This window comes from Capricornis sumatraensis, chromosome 12, assembly GCF_032405125.1.
Source record: "Capricornis sumatraensis isolate serow.1 chromosome 12, serow.2, whole genome shotgun sequence".
In the NCBI taxonomy this organism is placed as follows: Eukaryota; Metazoa; Chordata; class Mammalia; order Artiodactyla; family Bovidae; genus Capricornis; species Capricornis sumatraensis.
The window spans coordinates 35,608,506-35,635,019 of record NC_091080.1 but is presented as its reverse complement, the minus strand read 5'-3'; the positions used below and the strand labels follow the sequence as shown (position 1 = coordinate 35,635,019).

Here is a 26,514-nt window from a genome sequence, read left to right as displayed (position 1 = left end):
ATCTGCTTTGCCCAAATTGTTATTAATATAAAATCCTAGGCTTCTTATGCCTTTGCAAATATAATTGAATGACATTCAGTGAAATATTAAATAGTATTACAGAGGCATGTAGGTTAATGATAACCATATATTTTATATGACCCTATTCCACAGGAAACAATGGGAAATAATATGTATGAAAAACAGGAGAGCACCGAGACAGCTGAAGATAAACTGACACTCTTTGGGCGGTCTAAATAAAAAAATTAATTGTGTTGCCATATCCATGTGGATGTACAGCATATCCCTCTTGGTCCTTAAGAAAGCTTATCTGGTATAGCTCTGGACACAGAACATGAACACAAACATCCAACAAAAGACAGAAGGGAAATTCCTGACTTATGTGAGCCTCTTACATATAAATCACCCTCTACATGGAGCGACTGTGTGAGCTTTCATTCCTCTCCCCATTTGGGACCATTTGGGAGGCTCCTTCTACTCTGTATCATATATAAAATGGGTAGCGTTCAAATAGCATGTTCTACATCTTGAACTAATTTCCCATGTTTTCTCAAACAGTGAAAGCGTTAGCCGCTCAGTCGTGTCCAACTCTTTGTGACCCCATGGATTGTAGCCGCCAGGCTCCTCTGTCCATGGAATTCTCCAGGCGAGAATACTGGAATGAGTAGCCATTCCCTTCTCCAGGGGATCTTCCCGACCCAGGGATTGAACCCCGGTCTCCTGCACTGCAGGCAGACTCTTTACTGTCTGAGCCATCCTTTTTATATACCTTTTCATATGTCTGAGCTCCCTCCTCTCCACCTTTATTCTTTACTTTGACTGTTAGTGTCTTGCCTTAGAACAGATGTAAACATGGCAATAGCTCTTCCTTAAAATCATTGCAGTCCAAAATCCAAACAGCTTAGGTGGACATGAACTTCTTTAATCATCTGACTCCGTATGCCTCATCCTCCTATCTTGATCTGTCCCTTAATACCCTACACTCTACCCATACTCAGTTCCCACCACTCCTTGGCAGTACTCTCTGCTGGTTCCCTCATCTTTATCAAACTCAATGTCCGACCTCCAGTGTAATCTTTTCTGACTTGCCCAGAGTTGCCTGCCCTATCCTTCCTGCTCCCTTGTGCCTTGTTATTGTACTTCTTTCTTTATTATTGTGTATTGTAACCACCAGTTCATACATCTGTCCCAGCGGCCGGAATATGAATCACTCAAAGGTAAGGCCATGTCTATTCATTATTCGTTTTCTCAGTACCCATCACAATGTCTGGTATTCAAACTTTACTACGTGAATAAATAAATATTGGGGATTATGTAATGGATTTTGGAGATTTCTGTTTAAATGGTTTAAATGGAAGAAATGGATTCTTAAAAAGCTAAGCTCTGCTTATACAGAAAATTCATTTATGTGAATCTGTTCAAACTCTGATAATGCTGGAGAAATAAACATTATTATGTATTTCTTATGGTTCACATTTATCATCATAAGAATGGATAAAGATCAATTTCTCACAGAGGATTTGCTCACATGAAAACTCTCTTATGCTATAGCAGATAAATGTTGGTTTTAGTATGAGAACCCATAGAGAGAATGCTTGTGTGTATGCATTTCTTGGGCTGAAGAATCCAATTTATTTGAAGACCTCAGAGTCTGTTCTGTTTTGTTTGTTTGTTTGCTTGCTTGCTTTGTTTTGTGGGGTTTTTATTTTCCTCTCTGTGGCTTGGGGGAGTTTGGGTTTGTTTTTTTTTAATGTTTTTTTTCATCCCTGTGTATCCATAGTGAGATTCAAATTTTGGTTACTATGCCATCCATGTTGGACATGTTACTCAAATAAATGTCCTTATAATTTTCACAGTATAAAGTTAATTTAACCCTCATCTTGATATTTGTAAAGATTAGTGTTTTTCGTGTTTTTGATGGTATACATAAAAACTGTAGTTTTTTATTTTCATTTCCTGCAGTTGTTTTTTAAAAGAAAGGACAAAAATTTTTAAGGTTGAAATCAGTTTCTGTGGCATATTTGTTCTAAATTTACGCAAACCACATACTAGACATTGTGCATCAAACACAAGTTTGCCTTGAACCCAATTGTTAATGTCGTATGTACATACACTAAGTAACACAAGTTGTCTTTGCATTCAATTTAAGAATTTACTATTCAAGTGGCATGTACTGAATATTTAAAACTTATTATGTTACATTATCTCTTAATTTTCTTTAGTGGTAGGTATAAAAATAACTTATTTTGCCAAATTATAAAATAGAACTCTATCTCTCTTCATGAAAGTCATGTATTGTAATTGCCAGTGGAGTTAAAAAGAAAAGTATAAGATACTGCATGATTTTAGCAATATTTTAAACTTTTGGTATTTTAATAGTGTTCTGAAAAGTTTGTTGAACAGCATAGACTTGTATATATGACATTATATACTTGTTTACTAATACTGTTGGGAACTATTGTTGATTCTGTAACCCATTTCTCTTAAGTAATCTGTGGCAAGATAAGATGGAAAATCTTATAAATTGTCAAGCATATATTTGAAGAAAAATATCTTCTTAGGCTCTTATCTGAAGAAAATTAAATGAAGAATAGAATCAAGTAATAAAATATTGGATTTAAGTGAAAAAATTAATTCTGTTATATAGTTTTTATAAATTAGTACTTCTGTTCAACTGATTTTTAAAGTGGTTTAATATGCTACATTTTTTATTCCTGGCAGGAACTAATTCCAGAATTCTATTACCTTCCGGAGATGTTTGTCAACAGTAATGGATATAATCTTGGAGTCAGAGAGGATGAAGTAGTGGTAAATGATGTTGATCTTCCCCCTTGGGCAAAAAAACCCGAAGACTTTGTACGAATCAACAGGATGGTAAGAGCAATTTTGTTTTTTCTTGAGCAGTCACAAGGAAGTAAAAAATATTCTGTAGTTTTTTTCTGTTTTTAGCTATTAACAAATTTTCATTTAACATCTATAAATACAAGGTTAATTTTTTGAGAAAAAAGAAAGGATTTTACAGTTGTCTTTTGACAGTGTTCTTTATTGTAAAGTGGATTTTCCTTTCATGAGGACTAATAAAAGAATGGTAATTCAGTTATTTTTACTCCCTTAGGAGAAGACAATCAGATGAGCATCTGTTGACTAATGCAACATATTCTAAAATGCTTGACATTAATGCCCATTCCTTATTTTTGTCTACTGGCTATATCTGTTCTCTTTCTTCACTCATAAAATATTCAAAACAAAATAGTGTACATTTAGAACATATTTGTCTGTAAGAAATTGTAAGCTGTGAAACACACCTTGCTGCTGCTAAGTCTCTTCAGTCGTTCCCGACTCTGTGCGACCCCATAGACATCAGGCCACCAGGCTCCCCTGCCCCTGGGATTCTCCAGGCAAGAACACTGGAGTGGGTGAAACATCCTTAAAGTATCATATACTTGACTTTAAGAGAACACTCATACTGTAAACGTTCTTAGACAGAAAATGCCATTGCTTTTTCTGTATGAGAGATGTCTGGTGTAAAAGAATGTGTAGATATTGATAGTATGTTTGCATGTGGTTATTTTATAGATTTTAATATATTTATCCATATTTAAGAAGATTTTAGTCTCAGTGTGGTTTTGGTATATGGAATTAATTGATTTACCAAACAACCTCCCTAGTGTTCTTGTTCTGTTTCTTGGCCAATTGAAGAATTAGATCAATAAACTCAGTGACCTAAAATATATTTTTAACCCTGTTTCACTCCCAGTTTTTTCCAGCTATCCCATAAATATGTTGTATTTTGTTTTGACAGTATATTTATTTGCATTAGAATCCAAATAATGCCCACATATTACAGTGGCTCTCACATATCCCCTAGTCCCTTCTTTTGTAAGAGCTGTGTAACATTCACATATATCACACAGATATAATTCACATACCATGCAAGTCAACCATTTAAAGTAAAAAAAAAAAATGGGTTTTAGTCTATTCATAGAGTTCTACAACCATCACCACAGTCAATTATGAACATTTTTATTATCCTGTAAAGAAACCCAATTCCCTTTAGCATCCTCACAATTTCCCCCATTCTTCTAAGCAGCCCTCGGCAACCATGAATCTACTTTCTGTCTCTATAAAGATTTGCCTTTTCCGGATATTTTGCATAAACAGGATCAGAAAGTATATGATCCCTTCCTCTACCCTACCCCTGATTTTGTGTCTCTTTTTGTCAGTTAGTCACATGCTGCCTTCAATTTTAGAGCTATCTTTTCTGTCTCCAAGAAATATTTTAGTTTCAATATACTTATTCTAGAAAGTTGGTACTGAGGCAGTAGACTCAGTTTAAAGACTCATTTAACCTATCTTTAAAGTTACTGAATAGATCATCTGTAATCTAGTCTCATCCTGAGGTAATATCTAGTACACACACGTGTGTGCTCAGTTGTGTCTGACTGCTTGTAACCCCATGGACTGTAGCCCACTGTAGCCCTCCTATAGCCTACTGTAGCCCTCCTCTGTCCATGGGATTTTCCAGGCAAGAATCCTAGAGTAGGTTGTCATTTCCTTCTCTAGGGGATCTTCCTGACCCAGGGATGGAACCTGTGTCTCCTGCATTGACAGGCAATTTCTTCACCATTGACCCAGTGAATGGTGAAGAAGTGAGGTGATATCATGTAGTACCAGGATTTCTCTCACTTCTCAATCTATAAATTGGTACTTTTGGATATATGTTGTAATTTTATACTATCTTCTTGAGCAGTAGATTTATCTCTTTAATTAATCTTTTAATGTGAAGGATTTATACTTTAGTGACGCATGTTTCTAAGAATCTTTGCTTATTTTTAGCACAGATAGTCCATTGTTACCACAGTACTCTTACATACTTGAATTTGTTATTGTTGTCATTTAGTTGCTAAGTTGTGTCTGACTCTTTTGTGATCCCCGTGGACTGTAGCCACCAGGCTCCTCTGTCCATAGGATTTCCCAGGCAGGAATACTGAAGTGGGTTGTCATTTCCTTTTACAAGGGATCTTTCCGATTCAGGGATCAAAATCATATCTCCTACATTTCAGGTGGATTCTTTACCTCTGAGCCACCAGGGAAGCCCCACATACTTGAATACTGACTATGATATCAGTGTAAAGATACTACATCTACAAATTCAACCCTAGAGCCCACTATGTACTGAGTGGTTTCCGAGTTGAGTGGTTCTCAGTTTCTCAGTCATATCTGCCCTGGTGCCTACAGTAGTATTTAGTTACCAAATATTTGCTGAGTGAATCACATAGGGGTAGTAAGGATTTTAGCATGCTGTCTAGTCAGGTCCAAACTAGTGAAATAAAACAAATCTTTCACTCAGGCAAGCAAAGTAGCAAAAATTGTTGGACCAACTTTTCTCTTGCTCATGCTGTTGATTGAACTGATTGAACACAGGTTTTCATGTGGGCACTGATAATTAATAACTGCCAGTTCAGTTCAGTTTAGTCACTTAGTCGTGTCCAACTCTTTGTGACCCCATGAATTGCAGCACGCCAGGCCTCCCTGTCCATCACCAGCTCCTGGAGTTCATCCAAACTCATGTGCATCGAGTCGGTGATGCCATTCAGCCATCTCATCCTCTGTTGTCCCCTTCTCCTCCTGCCCCCAATCCCTCCCAGCATCAGGGTTTTTTCCAGTGAGTCAACTCTTCGCATGAGGTAGCCAAAGTATTGGAGTTTCAGCTTTAGCATCATTCCTTCCAGTGAACACCCAGGGCTGATCTCCTTCAGAATGGACTGGTTGGATCTCCTTGCAGTCCAAGGGACTCTCTCAAGAGTCTTCTCCAACACCACAGTTCAAAGCATCAATTCTTCAGCGCTCAGCTTTTTTCACAGTCCAACTCTCACATCCATACATGACCACTGGAAAAACCATATCCTTGACTAGACTAACCTTTGTTGGCAAAGTAATATCTCTGCTTTTCAACATGCTATCTAGGTTGGTCATAACTTTCCTTCCAAGGAGTAAGCGTAATAAGTGCCAGGTGTTTATATTAGAGAGAGATTGACTTGGGGTTTAAAAGTTCCCTGGCTGTGGAATTTAAGCGCTCCCATTTACTAGCTTCATTGCCCTGAGCAAATTATGAGATATCTTTTGTCCTCGTATGTCTCACCTGTAAGGTGGGAATACCTTATATATGGGTTTTTTTTAATAAAAAAATTATTTATCATAAAATATACTTGTACAATTTAATGATTTTTAATATATTTACAGAGTTATGTGACCATCATCAAAATCTAATTTTAGAACATTGCTATTACCCCAGAAAGAGCCTGTGCCCACCCCCAACCCCAGATAGCCATTAATCTTTTTTCAATTTCCTTGGTTTGCCTCTTCTGGATATTTTACTTAAATAGACCCATGTAATATGTACTCTTTTGTGTTTGACATCTTTCACTTAGCATAGTTTTTTAAGTCCATCCATGTTGTAGTATATATCAATTCTTTGTTCCTCTTTTTCATAACAATGCTCCACATTTTGTTTATCTATTCATCAACTGATGAACTTTTGGGTTCTTTCCACTTTTGGGCTGTTAGGAACAATGCTATTATGAGCATTCCAATGGACGTCTCTATATGGACAAGTTTTTTTCCTTGCTTTGGGGTTTATACCCAGCAATAGAATTGCTCAGTTCAGCTCAGTCACTCAGTCATGTCCAACTATCGGCGACCCAATGGACTGCAGCATGCCGGGCCTCCGTGTCCATCACCAACTCCTGGAACTTGCTCAGACTCATGTCCCTCACGTCAGTGAGGCCATCCAGCCGTCTCATCCTCTGTCATCCCCTTCTCCTCCTTCCTTCAGTCTCTCCCAGCATCAGGGTCCTTTCCAGTGAGTCAGTTCTTCACATCAGGTGGCCAAAGTATTGGAGTTTCAGCTTCAGCATGAATCCTTCCAATGAATATTCAGGGATGATTTCCTATAGGATTGACTGGTTGGATCTCCTTGTAGTCCAAGGAACCCTCAAGAGTCTTCTCCAACACCACAGTTCAAAAGCATCAATTCTTTGGCGTTCAGCTTTCTTTATAGTCCAGCTCTCACATCCATACCTGACTACTGGAAAAACCATAGCTTTGATTAGATGGACCTTTGTTGGCAAAGTAATATCTCTGCTTTTCATATGCTGTCTAGGTTGGTCATAGCTTTTCTTCCAAGGAGCAAGTCTTTTCATTTCATGGCTGCAGTCACCATCGGCACTGATTTTGGAGCCCATTATATCTACTACTGTGGGCAAGAATCCCTTAGAAGAAATGGAGTAGCACATAGTCAACAAAAGAATATGAAATGCAGTACTTGGGTGCAATCTCAAAAATGACAGAATGATCTCTGTTTGTTTCCAAGACAAACCATTAAATATCACAGTAATCCAAGTCATATGCCCCAACCAGTAATGCTGAAGTTGAACAGTTCTGTGAAGACCTACAAGACCTTATAGAACTAACACCCAAAAAAGATGTCATTTTCATTATAGGAGACTGGAATGCATAAGTAGGAAGTCAGGAGATAACTGGAATAACAGGCAAATTTGGCCTTAGAGTACAAAATGAAGCAGGGCAAAGGCTAATAGAGTTTTGCCAAGAGAACACACTGGTCGTAGCAAACACCCTCTTCCAACAACACAAGAGAAGACTCTACACATGGACATCACCGGATGGTCAATACAGAAATCAGATTGATTATATTCTTTATAGCCAAAGATAGAGAAGCTCTATACAGTCAGCAAAAACAAGACCAGGAGCTGACTGTGGCTCAGATCATGAACTCCTTATTGCAAAATTCAGACTTAAAATTCAGAATTGCTGAGTCATGTGGTAAATTTATGTTTAGCTTTTTAAGAAGTTAGCTGTTTGCAAAGTGACTGTGTATCTTACATTCCTACTAGCAATGTATGACTGTTCTAGTCCCTCCATATCCTCTTCAACACTTGTTATTTTCAGAATACAGTGCTTCTTCAAAATAAATCTATATAATATCACTGTAAACACATATTATCAACCTTCATGTTCAGTGTACTAGGAACTAGAAGGATTGTGTATAATATGGTGAAGTACTGTTTCTCAAACGTTTGCTTTCTCTCTCCAAAATAATAAGTTTTATAACTAAAATATGAGAAATAAATACATGTGCATTTCTGAAAATGGCATAAAGCATTTTTATTATAAGTAATAAGTTCCAGTTCATAGGTGGCTCAGTGGTAAAGAATCTGCCTGCTAACGCAGGACATGAAAGAGACTCAGGTTCAGTCACTGGGTTGGAAAGATCCCCTGGAGGAGGAAATGGCAACCCACTCCAGTATTCTTGCCTGGAAAATTCCATGGACAGAGAAGCCTGCCGGGCTACAGTTCATAGTATCACAAAGAAGCAAATACAACTGAGCACATAACAAGTTCCAACTTGGTTTCTTGAAGAAATGAAAGAAGCAAAGCACCATATTTTTTCTCTGTTTCAAAACAATTCTTGATATCTTTTAAGCGTTAATGAATTTCATAAAGCTTGTGAACTAAACCTATTCTGCATAGAATGAAAGACTTTACACAAAATTCTGCTTATTTGGGAAAGTCAAACTGCCTGCGTCTTGGTTCTGTGAGGCACGAGGAGGCAGTGCCAGGTTGAATCAGTCCTTTATAGGAAGTGGCTAGCCAGCACATAATAGGTGGCTTGAGGACAGGTTATTCTCTGGGTCTTCTTTACGTGGGTTTTCCTTGAAGGGACTCTATAGGCTAGAAAGGGAAAGCTACCACACGCATCAGCAAGATTCTGTGTCTATAGCTGCCATTCTTGGTATATCAGAATTGAGCCAAAGGCCAGACCCAAGCTGCTGCCTCTGGGAAGGTTCTTAATGCATCAGAGCTATCCAGACACCTTTCAAGTGTAGCTGGTGTGTCTAACAACTGATCTCCTGTCTCAGGGTCTCCTGTACTGCTTTTCTTTAAATTGAAGTTTTTCTTCACAGCATTCTGTTGATAGTTTCCTTTGCTCCAACTTCTGGTCCATTTTCCCATCATACTGATGGGAAATGATCATACTGATGTTATGAAGAAATAGTCATCTGTGTTAAAACTGGAAAATGTAACCAGCTGTCCACCTCTCTTATTTTTTGCTGAAGAAATATTTGCTTGATGAATCTTTCTATGATATACAAAGCCTGGGTGGTAATATAAAATATAGAAGTATTTAAATTTTCATGAGTTTTCCATGAATTCTATGAATACACCATCCATTTTTTAATATTATTTTATAATATTAAAAGTTTCTATCTTTATACTGGCTCTGAAGTTCATACAGGATTTAGTACTTATGAAATGGGTTTAGAGAAAACGTGCTTTAGTATATTTATAACTTGGACTGGGATTATCTTCAGTGATTTGAAGGAGTTCTTTGTAATGAGCCTAAGGTAAAAAATGAAAATGTCATATAGCCCAAAGAAATGACACTCACATTACCCCAAAAGGCCTTCAGCTCTCGTGTGGATTAGTATTCTGCATCCATACAAAGGAATATTCCCTCCTTCTTCTATCAAGCTATCGTTAACAACTTCAAGGCAAAGTAGACAAAAATAATGTTGTAAAAAGAGATATCATTGATTATAAATGATCAGTTTCATTATCCTATGCCAACAATTAAAAAGGCATTTGATGCAGTTGTAGAAGTCTTTACATCCTGACAGCTTCATTTCCTTTTATTTTTTTTAAATGAAGCAGTACTTGGATTTTTTAATGATATATTTCTTTTAGTCCTTTTTAGTTGTAATTGATTGCAGTTGTTTGTATTTTGTAAATACAGTGACAAGCTTTGTGTTTCACTGAAGAACTGTGACATTCAAAATTTGGTTTCATTAGCAAATCTGGAAAAGTGATAGAGACACTTTGAGTAGGCATTTCAATAAATTCTCAGTGCATTGAATTCATACATCAAGAATCGGTTTAATTTATCCACATGAAGCTAGGCTGATTGCAACCGACGCACTCATGAAACATTAATAAAGCACTGTGTTCAGTTCTAACATGATTATAATCTGACCTCCTCACAAAGGGCAGAAATAGAAAGTATCTCTGATAACATTACCCTAATGCTGGGTTCATCAATCATAATCTGCCCTTTCTTAAAATTTGTTTTAGAAGAAGGGCTTCCACGGATGTGCACTGCTAATCTCCCCAGCCCTCCGCTCAGTGTGTTCCTGGTTGTCTGCAGAGCAGGCGCGGTGCACTGAGGCAGAGAGCGCAATGCCGTGGCGTTTTCCTTTGAATGTATTACATCCTTTATAAAGTGTCTTTTGTAATAGGTGAAAATCAGCATTTAGGGTATATTGTACCTTGTTCAAAGATGAAGTTCAGCAAATAGCATAACATAAGAATTACTGGCAGTCTTGAAAAATAGATAGGGCTTCCCTAGTGGCTCAGTCAGTTAAGAATCTGCCTGCAATGCAGAACACCCAGGCTCCACCCCTGGGTCAGAAAGATCCCCTGGAGAAAGGAATGGTAACCCACTCCAGTATTCTTGCCTGGGAAACCCCATGAACGGAGGAACCTGGCAGAACCTACAGTCCATGGGTTGCAAAGAGTCGAACATGATTTAGTGACTAAACCAGCACCATTGTGATAGGCACATTGTGTGTGAGTGCCCGCCCTGCCACCTGTTAGCCAGGACTCTCTGGACGAATAGGGTATCCTTATCCCTCGGAGCTCAGAGCATCCTTATCTCTGAAACTGGGGGTTTGCAGGTCATGTAACCTTTGTTGAGAGCCAGCTCTGAACAAGGATGGAAAATACAGAGAAGATGTGGTCATGAATCGTTCTCTAAATCAAGCTAGAGTAAAGCCTGATTTAGGGATCCCTTCATTTACCCCAGTCTTCACACTGCCCTGGGCTCTGGAGACATAAGCGTGAGCAGCAGAGCCAGTGGCCGTTCAGAAGCTCACCTTCTAGCTAGGAACCAACACGAGTAAACACACAGGCTCAGTCAATGCTCAGTCAGCAGGTAACCACTGAGAGCTCCTGGTGCTATTTTGCATGTTTGGGGTATAGTCAGTTACCAATGAACAGAGAGAGATCCCTGCCCTCATAGAGCTTATTCTCAATCAAAGAGAGATGGACAATAAACAGAAATTAATAAGTAAGGTATCTGGTGTTTTAGCAGGTGATCAGTACTGTGGAAAAAAAGAAGTAGTGCAAGGCAGAGGGATCAGAAATATGGAAGTGGATGTCAGATTTTACTTGTGTTCTGAGAGGATCTCTTAGGCTGCAGTTCTGGGAATGAACTGTTGAGGCACAGGGTAGCATCAGGCACATCTGTTGGAGGTACTGGGAGGGGGGATGGTGACTTGGGCCAGTGCGTTAGCCGCGAAGGTAGTAAGAAACTGATCAGCTCTGGAGAATTTTTAAGTTGGAGCCAACAGTTTCCCTCTGCAACTTCCTTGCAGTGGCCATTTTCCTTCAGATTTCTCTAGTCCCACAGAGTCAGATAAAGAAAGGTTTGGGGCCAGGTGTACAGAGTCATAATGGCTAGAGCAGCAAAGAGAGAGCCACTGCATTTTGGTGCTTTTTTCTAGGATGAGGGGAAGGGGAGAATGGACCGGGCGATGGAGGTGGCGGGGTTAGTGCCTGTCAGTTTTAACAGAAATTTGAGCATCAGGAAAAGCCCAAGTCAACATGTTTATCTTCTACCGAATTGTGATCTTTTTTAAGTACATGCCTTACTTATCCATCTGTATATTCTCCAAGGCTGGCGCCTGACATGCAGTAGGTGGGCTGTAGGTTGGGACATGGCTTACTTTGATTATTTGCATTTCAGTGGGATGTGCTGGAGGTCAGAGATCTTGCCTTGTTTGTCGAAGTCTCCCTGGGGAGACTTCCTGGTACATAAGAGGTACTCATTATGGAATGAATAAATGATGAATGAATGAATGGTCCCCCCGTTTGAGATCTTCTTCCTTCAGATGCCCTTACAGTTCACTTCCTCCTTGTAGTCCTTAATTGTCACAAACTCAAGGACACTTTCTATGACCACCTGCTCTAAATCAGAAATCCGCTTCCCATGCATACGTATCTGTTGACTTTCTTTTTCCCTTAACATTTATCACCTCTCGACATACGCTCCATCTCACTAATAATCTTGGGCTTAGTTAGTCTCTCTCTCTCTGATAAGGATTTTGGCTCTAATCCTAAGATCTGCAGTAGTGTCTGGCACATCGCAGATCATCAATCAGTACTTGTTGAATGAATGAATGAATTTCTTTCCCACTCACCCTCACTTCCTGACATTCCTTCCTTTTGGTGACCAACACATCTTTCCCATAGTTTAAATAATCACCCGATAAATATTTATTATTTAATGCTGAGTTAGGAGCTACAGGAAATGGAATAGAAGCATTAGGTACAGTCTCTACATTCCAAATGCTTAGATTCTAATTGAGGATGTAGTGCGTGTGGCCTGTTTGAAACAATTAAGTGTTAATCAGTAATAACCCCATTCCTTTGTCTAGCACCCTATGATTTATATGCAAATTGATTTTCACAAGTAAATTTGTATACATTATTTACTACATTAAACAAGAGGGTACTCATGATAAGTGTCATAAAAATTCATAAAAGACTTCATAGACTGAGGTGGAGAACTCAGAAAACAAACATTGGACTTGAGTGAGGATGTCTCAGACTTGAAAAAGAAGCAGCAGGATGAAATGCTTTCATGTTAAGGGGAAAGGATCAACAGAGGTTCAGAGGTCATACCAGCTGCTATGTGCCCAGGGCTGTAAATTATGCTGCTGGAGCCAAGGATTTGTATCTAGAAGCCTAAAGAAATAGTGGGAGAGGGTGAGATCAAGGTTTGAAAGGTCTTAGGGGTCAGGTAAAGTTTACACTGAATGTGTTTTGCTAGGAGGAGCCTTGGAAGATTTGAAATCAAGGATGACAGTAAGAGCTGATGGTTTCAGAAATCTGTTCCACCAGCAGGGTGCAGGACCTGGAGTGGAGGAGGAGGTCAAAGGCTGACAGTAGCCCATGTGGAGAGCAGTGAGCGCTCAGACTAGGACGATGCTAGCAGGAATGGAAAATAATGCAGTGCATTATACACCCAGAAAGCAATCAAGTAAGAGAATAATTTAAGCCCTCCAAAATAAACATTTAAAACAAACTCATCACTTCATGGCAAATGGAAGGAAGAAAAGTGGAAACAGTGGCAAAGTTTATTTTCTTGGGCTTCAAAATCACTGCTGATGGTGACTGCAGCCATGAAACTAAAAAACAGTTGCTCCTTGGAAGGAGATCTATGACATACCTAGACAGCATATTAAAAAGAAGAGACATCACTTTGCCGACAGAGGTCCATATCATCGAAGCTATGGTTTTTCCATAGTAGTCATCTACAGATGTGAAAGTTGGATCATAAAGAAGGCCGAATGCTGAAGAGTTGATGCTTTCAAATTGTGGTGTAGGAGAAGACTTAAGAGTCCCTTGGACAGCATGGAGATCAAACCAGTCAATCCTAAAGGATATCAATCCTGAATATTCACTGGAAGGACTGATGCTGAAGTTCCAATATTTTGGTCACCTGATGCAAAACCCGACTCATTGGAAAAGACCCTGATACTAGGAACGATTGAAGGCAAAAGGAGAAGGGGGCAGCAGAGGATGAGATTGTTAGATAGCATCACCGACTCAATGGACATGAATTTGAGCAAACTCTGAGAGATAATGGACAGGGAAGCCTAGAGTGCTGCAGTCCATGGAGTCACAAAGACTTGGACACGATTTAGCAGTTGAACAACAGATGTTATGTTTATTTAAAATAATTACAGTCCCTGGTTTCAGAACTAAGATCCTGCAAGCTGCATGGTGCAGCCAAAAAATAAATAAATAAATAAGTCTTTCACTACGTCATTACTGTAACTTCGATTTAATCATGAAGAGAAGCCAGCATAGACACTTACAGAAGAAGTAGCAATGTGAATTTGTTGTTGTCCACTAGTATATATGCAACTCTATTTGGTTAGCTTTTCCAGCATCAGAAGCAGGTTTCTGAGGCAATACGAGAAAGGACTTGGAAATGTTCCTCTTCTAGTCTAGAAGAAGAAATAGAAATTCGATATTCTTAAATAGAAGAATTCTGAAGAAAATAAATTCTCTCCTCACAGTTAATTCCACTAGCCTCGTTTCCTTTTTCATAAGTTTCTGAGCTGCTTTGTCCTAAACCTGCCAGAGAAAGAATTCTCTGCAATCTAATATCCACGGGACAATATGGAAATTAGAATTAGGTAACTATTATTCATCTAAGAGATATCCTCTCTGGTTCAAATCTCACTCTTTATTTCCTTCCTCTCAGATCCCCAGGGTAGAATTATGGATTGGGAATTGGTTTATCTGGGCTTAAAGCAATTGCTTCTGCTTTTAGATATGCAAGGAGAGAGTAAAACAAGCTATTAAGACCATTATAACCCTAATAGCTTAGTAATCAAGTATTTCTTTCTGTTTTTCAATTGTATTTGCAATAAAATCTTGTTTCAAAGTCCAAAACAGGTTCATACATGAAAACACAGTTCTAAAGAGAACAAATAAGTAGATTAATACTAGCAGATTAATACTGTTCAAAGTACAGTTAATCTCAGTGTCAGGCTTCAACTTTAGATAGGTCTTTATGCTTTAATTATGTGATATCTAAAATTCATTTCTTAGATATGCATTTTATTTACAACCACACTTAGCTTTTAAGTGTTTTGACTGGATTTTCTTTTCTTTTTCCTGCAGTGATTAGCAAGACAATCTATAAGACTGTCTGTTTAATCTGTTACCTGATTATTCCTTTGTCATTTAATTTTATAACCCCCTGAAAAAAAACCTGAGGCAAAATTAGTTTTTATTGTTTGTGTATTAATTCACTCAACTGTCTAATGTATAGAATAGGGTAAGTACAAGCATAGAATTTTTTAATGTAATTAAAGATTTTTGTAGAGAGCCTTGAGTTTGAAAACTGAGATGAAATGGATAAATATAAGGAAAAATATCAAATGTCAAAATTGGCACCAGAAGACCTTACAAACCTTAAAGAAATTTAAATAGTAAATCTTTCCAGCCCCCAGAATATCCAAGGCCATATGATTTTATAGGTGAATTCTACCAAATTTTTAAGAGATAAAGAATTCCTTTCATAGGCAGATTATTCTGTTGCAGGAAAGGGGGACCCTTTCCAGGGCCCGAAGCTGGCTCTTGTCTAACACTCGGAAATGAATTGTCCGAAGAGACATATATGCTGACAAAGCAAGAGATTTTATAGGGAAAGGCGACCCGTGTGGAGAGCAGTAGGGTAAGGGAACCCAGGAGAACTGCTCTGCTGTGTGGCTCGCAGTCTCGGGTTTTATGGTGATGGGATTAGTTTCCGGGTGGTCTTTGGCCAATAATTCTAATTCAGAGTCTTTTCTCGTGGCTCACGCATGGTTCAGCCTAGATGGATGCTAGTGAGAGGGATTCTGGGAAGTGGACGGACTCACAGTGTCTCCTTTCGACCTTTCCCAAACTCTTCCGGTTGGTGGTGGCTTATTAGTTCCGTATTCCTTAGCAGGATCTCCTGTCATAAAACAACTCATCCGAATTGTTACTAAAGGGCCTGGCCAGGGTGGGTGGTTTCAGTCAGTGTTCTTCCCCTAACAATTCTAGAAAACATAGCAAGCCATTCAGCTCATTTTATGAGACTACTGTGATCTTGATTCCAAAGTAGTTAAAGGGAAGGAAAGGAAAAAGTTAATAGGGCTGATTCATGTATGGATATAAGTATGAAAACTATGGGTAATAATATCACTCTAAGTAATAATAATCTAATAGCCCAGTAATTCCAAATCTATATTAAATGTGTGTGTGTGCATTGACCCTTTTAAGATCAGAGAAAAGACTGATATCCCATGTCACCACTGTTGTTTAATATAGTTCTCAAAGTTGAAAACAATTCTATAAGAAAAAATAAAGACATTAACTAGTAAGAGTCAACAGGAACATGATCAACATATAAACATCAATATCATTTTACTACGTCCTCTATAACTGAGTTTAAAATATCATGTTTAAAATATTACGGTTGTATCAAAATTTACAAACTTCCTGGGAATTAACTTAACCAGGGTTACCCATGTCGTTTATGTCGTGGTCCATGCACGGGTTGGAAAGGAATTTCCAGACACGAAACAGAATGAGAGGGAAATAAAGTTTATTAAAGTGGGAGATGCTATTAGAACAGCCAGCTAGCTCAAGGGAGAGCCAACACTGAACAGGTGTCCTTAGTCCATTTTTAGAGCGAGGGTACAAGGAGTAGGATAGGGGTCTTGAGGATCATTTGCTGATTGTATGAGGCACGTATACTGGGTGGGGGAAGAGTAAGGTAAATACCTTCTCCCTGTGGGGTAGCATGATGGACAGGGAGGCCTGGCGTGCTGTGGTTCATGGGGTCACAAAGAGCTGGACACGACTGAGCAACTGAACTGAACTGAACTGATGGGGTAGGAGGGGAGACAGGTTATACTGCTCAGGAGAACTTGAAATTCATTAATAGTTAACAAGATGGGGAGGGAAGGATGATAGGGTCTGGTTTTTTCCATTCCTGCATTCCAAGGCCCTCCTTGGTGTTTTGGGGGTTTTTTCCTGTTTTTTTTGTCCTTGGGACACCACACTTTATAGAGAAAATACTAACTTCTGTATGTAACAAAGTACTTAGAAAATGATCTGTTTAAATAAAGAGACATTCTGAGACCATGAATGGGAAAACCTATTATCAATTTTCTCAGATTAACCTATAAATTTATCATAATCCCAATCAAAATTATTTTGATGTATCTATACACTTACTGTCAGAGAAGGCAATGGCACCCCACTCCAGTACTCTAGCCTGGAAAATCCCATGGATGGAGGAGCCTGGTGGGATGCAGTCCATGGGGTCGCTAGGAGTCGGACACGACAGAGCTACTTCACTTTCACTTTCCACTTTCATGCATTGGAGAAGGAAATGGCAACCCACTCCAGTGTTCTTGCCTGGAGAATCCCAGGGACGGGGGAGCCTGGTGGGCTACCGTCTATGGGGTCGCACAGAGTCGGACACGACTGAAGTGACTTTGCAGCAGCAGCAGCATACACTTACTGTGAAAGTTACAGGAGAGAATTGTTGTTGCTTAGTCACTAAGTCATGTCTGACTCTTTTGTTACCCTATGGAAGTAGCCCTCCAGGCTCCTTCTGTCCATAGTGTTTCCCAGGCGAGAATAAGGGAGTGGATCACCATTTCCTTCTCCAGGGGATCTTCCCGACCAGGGATTGAACCCAAGTCTCCTGCATTGGCAGGTGTATTCTTTACCACTGAGCCACCAGGAAAGCCCACAGGGAGGAATAAAGGTCCACAAATAGCTGAGTTGGCTCTTAAAAGAATGAATCTATCAGATATAAAGATATCTAAGAAATAAAGATAAATTAAGATAACAGTCAAACTAAAAGGTTCAAAGAGCTAGAGACACACATGTCTAGACAGATAAATGACAGGGTAGGGACATAGGTAGGGAGATGATAGATAGAAGAGGGAAAAAGCAAAAGGGAAGAAGGGTTGTATTGCTTTTTCTGTTAATAGGAAGAATATTATATCAACTGTAAACAATAGAAATTTTATATCTTTGTTTCAAATATACAAGCACTAAAGATGACAGCACACATTGCTTAAGAAAAATGTGTTTGTTTAATAGATGGTATTGGAAAATCTGACTTACTATAGTAACAAAAATTATACTGGATCTCTTCAGCATATTAAAAAGCAGAGACATTACTTTGCCAACAAAGGTCTGTCTAGTCTAAAGCTATGGTTTTTCCAGTTTTCATGTTTTCCAGTTTCCAGTTTTCCAGTTTTATGGTTTTTCATGTATGGATGTGAGAATTGGACTATAAAGAAAGCTGAGTGCCAAAGAACTGATGCTTTTGAACTGTGATGTTGGAGAAGACTCTTGAGAGTCCCTTGGACTGTAAGGAGGTCCAACCAGTCCATCCTAAAGGAAATCAGTCCTGAATATTCATTGGAAGAACTGATGCTGAGGCTGAAACTCCAATACTTTGGCCCCCAGATGCAAAAAACTGACTTGTTGGAAAAGACCCTGGTGCTGGGAAAGATTGAAGGAAGGAAGAGAAGGGGACAGCAGAGGATGAGATGGTTGGATGGCATCACCGACTCGATGGACATGAGTTTGAGCAAGCTCCGGGAGTTGGTGATGGACAGGGAAGTCTGGCATGCTTCAGTCTACAGGGTCGCAAAGAGTTGGACACCACTGAGCAGCTGAACTGAACTGATCTTATGCCACATATAGTGAAATTGGACTCTAGATAGATTAAAGGCCAGTATGTGAAAAGTAGGGCTTCCCAGGCGACTCTAGTGGTAAAGAACCCACCTACCAATTCAGGTAGATGTAAGAGACACGGGTTCAGTCCCTGGGTGCCCTGAAGGAGGGCACATCTACCCACTCCAATATTCTTGCCTGGAGAATTTCATGTACAGAGGAGCCTAGCAGGCTGCAGTCCATAGGGTTGCATAGTTGGACATGACTGAAGCAACTTAGCATGCATGCATGCATATGAAAAGTAAAACCATAAATATAACACAGCTGACACATCAGAATATACAAAGTTATCTTCATTACTATAAAACAAAATCCCAAGATCATAAACGTAAAGAAAAAAATTTTGTTGTTTCAAAATTAAGAATTTCTATTCAACAAAGAACAACATGGATAAAGTTAATAGACATGTGACCTTTGGGAGAATTCATTGCAAAATTCGATGCCAACAAACTACTACCTGAAATATATAAAGAATTTCTGGGGAAAAAAAGTAGACAGGAATTTTCATAAAAGAATGGGCAAAAAGCATAAACAGAAAATGTACTGAAGACGAAACGCAAAAGGCCAACAGCATATTAAAAACATGTCAAACCCCTCAGTAATCAGAGGAAAACAAATTGTAACAGCAGTGAGATACCATTTTGTATCTGTAACACAGGCTAATATTAAGCGCCTTGGCAATACCAGTTGTCAGTGGGGATGTGGCCATGTAGACACACCTTCATGCACTGCTTGAGGGAGTGGAGACAGAAGCAGCCAGTCTACACTAATGACTCCGACTCAGTTTATGCACATCTAGTGCAGGGAGAAGGCAGTGGCAGCCCACTCCAGTACTCTTGCCTGGAGAATCCCATGGGCAGAGGAGCCTGGTGGGCTGCAGTCCATGGGGTCGCTAGGAGTCGGACACGACTGAGCGGCTTCACTTTCACTTTCCACTTTCATACATTGGAGAGGGAAATGGCAACCCACTCCAGTGTTCTTACCTGGAGAATCCCAGGGACGGGGGAGCCTGGTGGGCTGCCGTCTATGGGGTCGCACAGAGTCGGACACCACTGAAGCAACTTAGCAGCAGCGCAGGGATATATCAGTCCTACTCCAGGTTATGAGTCCCAAAGAAATTCTCATAAAGAGTCAGACAGAGATGCAGGAGTGGACATTCGTCACAGAGCAGTGTGTCACGGCACATAGGAGGCAGTCTAGTGCTCACTGCTGGGGAAGTTCTGAGCAGCCCCTGAAAGCAGTGGATTAGTGATGCCTAGCCACACAGCTAGATCCTAAAAAACAAGGCTAAATGAAAAAAGTAAGAAACAATGAAATCTGTAACCCCACTCCATTTTTGTGAGTCAAAAATACACAACAAAAAAATGTGTGTGTGTAAAAATATATGTAAAAAAAATTACATGAGTAAAACACACGCGAACAAAAGGAGAAACATTAAACACTTTATAGTATTGCCCATGGCAGAGGAAAATGAAAGTAGCAGTTGGAGGTGCTAAATAAATGTTTTGAAACTCAAATTAGGAAACAGTGATCATTGCTTTCACCCCTCATAGTTGCATGAGGCATTTAGTTCAATAATTTTTTTATTCAAATGCAATAAATTTCATTGACCCTTTCTTCCAAATATGTCTGGTAGTCTCTACAAGATTGATCTGAAATGGTTACTGCTGAGCTAATTATGTAATTATGTTGGTAAGATCTTCCTTTAAAGAATTTCACTACTGTTTGACTTCCAGTGAACAGATTTGTGCAATAGCTACTCTATAATGAACTTCCATTTATTCTTTTTTTTTCATCCTTTCATTTATTGCACATGCACTGAATAATGACTGACTTCTCATTTATACAAATTGACCAAACCAATATGATAGACATAATCATTATGGGATTTTAACCAATGTATCTTTTGTATTTTCATCCCTTTTCTTGTTCTCTAGTCCGAACTATTTTGTCCAATGAGATACAGAGAATAGAAACTCAGTGTCGTTTTAATATGAAAGCTATCCATTTAAAATATCTGTTTATATTTCTGAATGAGAAACATTCATAATCACTGGTGTAAACAAAATACCAAAATTTTTGAAATAAATGAAAAGGGAGTTTGATGGGAATAAGTTACTAATTAAATGTGATCAAGGATCCACCTGCCAGTGCAAGAGACACAGGTTCGATCCCTGATCCAAGACGATCCCAGATGCCACAGAACAACTAAGCCCATGCACCACAACTGCTGAACTTGTGCTCTCGAGCCCGGGAGCCGGGACTGCGGAAGCCCACACACCCTAGAGGCCGTGCCTGGCAACAAGAGAAGCCACCACAGTGAGAAGTCCACTCATCATAGCTAGAGAGTAGCACCCCCTTACCGCAACCGGAGAGGAGCCTACACGGCAACAAAGACCCAGCACAGCCAAAAATAAATGAATAAAACTATTTTTTTTAATGTGATCACAGGAAAAGTTGAAAAGTATCATTCAGATATTTTTTAGATTAAAAAATGAAATATAATTATCAAAGGGCTAATTTAAGAAACCATTTATTAATTGAATTCCAAGCTGGTTTCAGCACCTTCCAAATCAGGGGGCATGCAGCCAAAGAATGACTTCACTCACATATTTAGTTACAGCTGTAATTGCAGAAATTGTTTCCTATGGCTCTGCGTAGTTGAAATTTAAGAAGGTAGTGCTACAGCTTTTCCCTCATGTTGCTGGAATCGGTGTGCCCTTCAAATCAGTAAGAAGTTGATGATGAGTGAGGGTAGGAGGTGAGAGGCATAGTGAGCTGCACGGATGGCCACTGCTCTACTGCGGCTGACAGGGCTGCGTGCCTACCTGCCAGGGTGCCTCTGTGATGCTTTTGATGGCTTCTCAGGAAATGCAAAGGCCTCTTTTTTTTTCCCTGACTCTTTCTGGAAGTTTCTTATAGTCCCTAACTCTCAGTAATTTGCATTCATTTCCCACTGGCTAGCAAATACCTAAAATTACCCAGCGGTTCCTAAACAGTATAATAGCAGAGTTAACTCATATCAGGTCATTCCCTTTTAGTAGTGTTAGACGTAAATTGAAAGACTTTGGGCAGGAAAGTATATATCAAAGTTTCTAATGAAATTGTTTACTTTGAAACTAATGTTTAAAAATTAAAAATGAAATTATTATGAATGCCATTAAAACAGGCATTTCAAATTCCTTTTAAACATGAATGTGTCTTTTTAAAGAAAACTATTTAATGTTAAAATTTATATCACATATTCAATTAAGTCAAAAGTGCATTTAATAGTTAAAAAGAAAATTTTCTTTTAGGTCTGTGTTTTATTAGAGGTTGTACTTTGTCATTTCTAAGAATAGGTCTGACACATACAAGTGAAATACAAGAGGGCAAAGAATGAATTCTACTTATTTATATAGAATATTTCAAGCTAAGAATGGAGATTTACTAAATTTTCATGGTCTCTATCTCTTTCTTGACTGATTTCAGGCCCTGGAAAGTGAATTTGTTTCTTGCCAACTCCATCAGTGGATTGACCTTGTATTTGGATACAAACAGAGAGGACCCGAAGCAGTCCGGGCTCTGAATGTTTTTCACTACCTAACCTATGAAGGCTCTGTGAACCTGGACAGTATCACTGACCCTGTGCTGAGGGAGGTAGGTAATAAGTTGGATATTATTCTGAAAATTTCTGCCATCCCTTCAACACAAGCTTGGCTCTCCATCTCCTTCTGCATAAATCTTCTTCCAGTGTAAATTTTAGAAACCATAGATTTCAAGTTCTTGACAAATGTGAAAAAGTGAGTGTTGTATATCAAAAACAAGTAATGAGGCTACCATGTAGTTCCTTTCTGAAATGCAGACATATACAGTGCACTTTAGTTTCCCTCTTGTATTTGTTTTATTTCAGCATCTTCATTGAAATGCTTAATGCCTTATGTGTTATAAAGTAATGAAACTTCATTGAATATTTAAATATGAATAGTTCACATTAAAATAACCTGCCAGTACCTATTTTTTTAATAAAAGCAGAACTACAGCCTGCTAGACAGAATACTCAAAATATGCATCAGTAAAATAGATGAGATTATAGTATGTTATCCCTGCACATTCTCACCCTGAAATTTTATAGCTAACAGTTGGGAATTATATGCTATAGTTTATGTATAAGTATATTTTATGAAAATATTCATAAAATATATTATTTAAATCACTTGCACGTTGCACAAAATTATTTCAGATAGGTGAAGAGAGTGAAGATGCAACAGCTGCTAGATGAGTCTTGCTTCAAGGAAGCTGTATCTCAGTCTTCCATTCTACCAGATATCTGCCATCTGCTCTATGCAAAACAAGCAATCATTTCTACATTTCCAGTCACTAGGATGCTTTTTTATTTTTTTGTTTTTTAATTTTAGAGGTGGAAAACTCATAGATTTGGGAAATAAAGCTCTAAAAGAAAAATTTGCATCCATAAAGTTATTTCTTACAGACTTCTATAAAGACAAAATGACTCTATTTGTATGGCTTCAAGCAGAGAAGAGGAAAGGGAAGGGAAGAGCCTCATGCTCCTTGATCATTGAGCCCTTGGGGCTGAATATTTGGAGAACTCGTTGCAAGCATATTATTAGGTGTAGTATTCTACCATGTTGTATGCACAAGGAAATGGGATTATTGCCTGAAGCTGGAAGAAGGAGATAGGGACAGAGAAGGGATGAGTTAGAAAAGAACCATATACTTAAACATTTGTTGGTGAAATAAGGGATTTTGTCTACAAAATAATCTGATTAGTTTGTTCACACCTGGGAATTCTAATTCTGAGCTTAATTATTCTCTTAACAATGTACCCTAACATATACTCAGTGCTATAAATGCCTTACCACTATATTCTCTTTCAGAACCAGTACCTTTACAATCAGAAAAAAAGACAAAAGAATTGCAGTAGCTTATCCTTTTATGGCAAGACCAACTCCAGATTGTTTATTGACTTTTAAATATCATAAACATTTTTGCTCCTGAATATCTTAGTGTACATTTCCATCCATTATAATATGCTGTCCTTAAGTTGCAAGTTGATCATCTTGAGCAAAATAAAAATATTTTAAGCATATTGTGCATAATGAAAGAACATAGCAGCATTAAAATTGACTGAAAATAGCAGATCTTTCCAACTTAAATTGAAGAAGGAAATGGCAAACCTCTCCAGTATTCTCACTGGGAAAATCCCACGGATAGCGGAGCCTAGCAGGCCCCAGTCCATAGGGTCGAAAAGAGAGACAACTGAGTGACTGAGCATATTTAAATGAGAACAAAGAGATAAAGGAGAGAATGAAAAGGAAATGGAATTAGGATTGAGACTTTAAATGTGGATATAGTGTTTATTACTTGAATTCTAGAAAAATACCTGCTACTGCAAGGTAACACACCATTGCTTTGGACAGTAAAAAAAACAACAACAACAACAACAAAAAAAAAAACTGTATAGAATTGTCAAACTGTAGAAAATCTCCATGAAATATTATATGAAAGAGAGTAATTAAAAAAAAAAAAATACGGTTGGGAAGGGGTTCCAGCTTTCCCAATCTGAGGGCATAGTTGCTGAACACTGAGGTTCCATTAGAGAAGCTCCTAGAGTCACTCAGTGCATGTATGTCCTCCCTACCTAAGCCCCTCGCCCACCTCTCTCACCCAAAAACTCTTCTGTCAGTTCTCAAAACACTAGGTGAGAGAGCATGTACTTGGAACACTGTTACCTTACTTCAGCCAGGCGGCATGGGCTCACGCACACACTAGCAGAACATTGGCCCTGACCCACCCAATGTTTTATGGTTTAGATGCTAAGTCATGTCCAACTCTTTTGAGACCCCATGGACTGTAGCCCACCAGGCTTCTCTGCCCATGGGATTTTCCAGACAAGATTACTGGAGTGGGTTGCCATGCTCTCCTTCAGGGTATCCTCCTGACTCAGGGCTCAAACCCTTGTTTCCTATGTCTCCGGCATTGGCAGGCAGATTGTTTACTCACTAATTAACCTGGGAAGCCCGTCCTACCCAGAGGCCCTGTGTCAACTCAAGATAGCTTTATCTCTTTAAGACCACTAGGGAAGCACTTAGTATGTTGTAGATATGACAGGTGAAATGACCTTGCCCCTTTCCACATTCCCCATGCTCACCTCCTTTACTCCACAACTAACATATTTCCACAAAATAAATTTTGTATTAATATTTAAGAAACTGCGAAGATGAGAACCTGCCTGAATCCTGTGAGCTTTCTAATGTGGCCAAGTCATTTAGTGTCCCTCCACTTCCATTGCTTTCTCCATAAAGAAGGGATAATACCAAACATATGTTTGCCAGCATAAAAGCATCTAGCATCTATTGTCACAAGAAAGAACCCTGTGGATAAGTGGAACAGAGTATACTATAGTCATTATTTGGTGGTCATTTTTGCCCCTATGCAGTGAGGAGGCTCTGCAAGGCACGCTGCCTTCCATCAAAACATCAGCATTGAGTTCCAGGAGGTCTGCTCTGTGGTCCTGTGATTTGAGAGAGTTGCTTTATACCTAAATGATCAGACAGAGGCTTTTGGGGAAAGTAGTGTTCAAAACGTTGAGCCTTTTATTGAGTTCAGTGCATTCCTTTTATTTGATAAAGTTTATCTTGAAGTGAAGTGAAGTCGCTCAGTCATGTCCAACTCTTTGCGACCCCATGGACTGCTCCTCTGTCCATGGAATTTTCCAGGCAAGAGTACTGGACTGGGTTGCCATTTCCTTCTCCAGGGTATCTTCCTGACCCAGGGATCAAACCTGGATCTCCCACATTGAAGGCAGATGCTTTACTGTCTGAGCCACCAGGGAAGCCCCAAAGTTTATCTTAGTTTTTTTATATGTGAAATCACTCTATTTCACAAAGATAAAACCAAAGGAAGGTGGCAGTTATCTTATACTAAGCTCCAACTAGCCTAAAGAAGATAATTTTTAATGCCTTAACAAATGCTGATTTAAAGGAGAAATTTAATATACAAAAAATCTACATATGTCCCTTTTGTAAAAGAGAAAAGATATATACACACACACAGATATATACATCTACAGTCTACCTAGAACTTTGAAGTTAGGGCTAAAATTCAAAAAATGTCTTAAGGTTATTGATTCATTCTTCCTTGACAGGTGAAATCATGAAGCAGCACTAACCACAGCAATTACAGCATTAAAATGTCAAGAAATTAGAGGTCAGAATAACAGATAATTTTCTTCTCTATGTCAGATTTAAAACTGACATTCTTTGACAGCTCAGGATCTCTGGCTGAGAAAAATATGACAGCTTAACTTATTTTATACTTGTAAAGCAGTAATTGATAATAAACTTTATCATGACAGCCTCTGGGCAGAAACATGACAGAACAGTTTTGGTATCAAGCTCTTCATAACATGTAAACACCAGATCTGTGGGATATTAGGTATTATTTAAATTGTCTTAAGCCTGAGCTTTTATCATAGTCTTCTAGACACTTTTTTTTTTTCGTAGATGAGCTCATCTGACTATTTAAGCAGTATTTTTCAAGCATGATACTGAGTTTTTCATATTTATTTTTTCATGTTAATACAATTATGTGATTTGCTTTATGTTTTTACTCCCCAAATGATGGCCAAGAAACTTAATCCTATGACCTACATGAGAAACAGGCTATTCTGGTTTGTATCTGGTCCCATGGTTTTCTAACTCCTTACTATTCGAATATGGTCCATAGACCAACAGTATCAGTGTCAGCATCACCTGGGAACTTGTCAGAACTTCATACTCTACTCTCAGCAATGCCCCCACAGAGCCTAGTAAATCAGAATGCTAGGAAATGCCCTGGTGACTTGTTTGAGGCATTGCAGTGTAAGGAGCACTGTGCTACCGTTGGTCAGTCGCTAAGTCACGTCCGACTCCTTGCGACCCCGTGGACTGAGGCACGCCAGCCTTCCCTGCCCTCCGTTGTCTTCTAGCTCCAGCCACTCTCCATCCTCTTTGCCTCCATCCCAAGGGTATCTCAGAACATCCAGGAAGAGGGCTCAAGCAAGTTTATTTTGAAAAAAAAAAAAAATTCTCTAGGAATTTTAAAATAACAGAATATTTACTTAGGGTTTTGTTTTGTTTTATTTTTTGCTGTGCC

At 38.9% G+C, this 26,514-nt stretch overlaps 1 protein-coding gene across 4 annotated transcripts in view; it reads left to right on the top strand.

Moving 5' to 3' along the window:
- Nucleotides 1-26,514, top strand: part of NBEA (neurobeachin) — a 664,301-nt gene that overhangs the window by 601,819 nt on the left and 35,968 nt on the right. For all 4 annotated transcript variants that reach the window (XM_068984682.1, XM_068984685.1, XM_068984684.1 and 1 more), the window contains 2 exons: nt 2,722-2,874; nt 21,850-22,017. In XM_068984682.1, the coding sequence (XP_068840783.1) occupies nt 2,722-2,874; nt 21,850-22,017 (321 nt within the window). The remainder of the gene's footprint in view (nt 1-2,721; nt 2,875-21,849; nt 22,018-26,514) is intronic.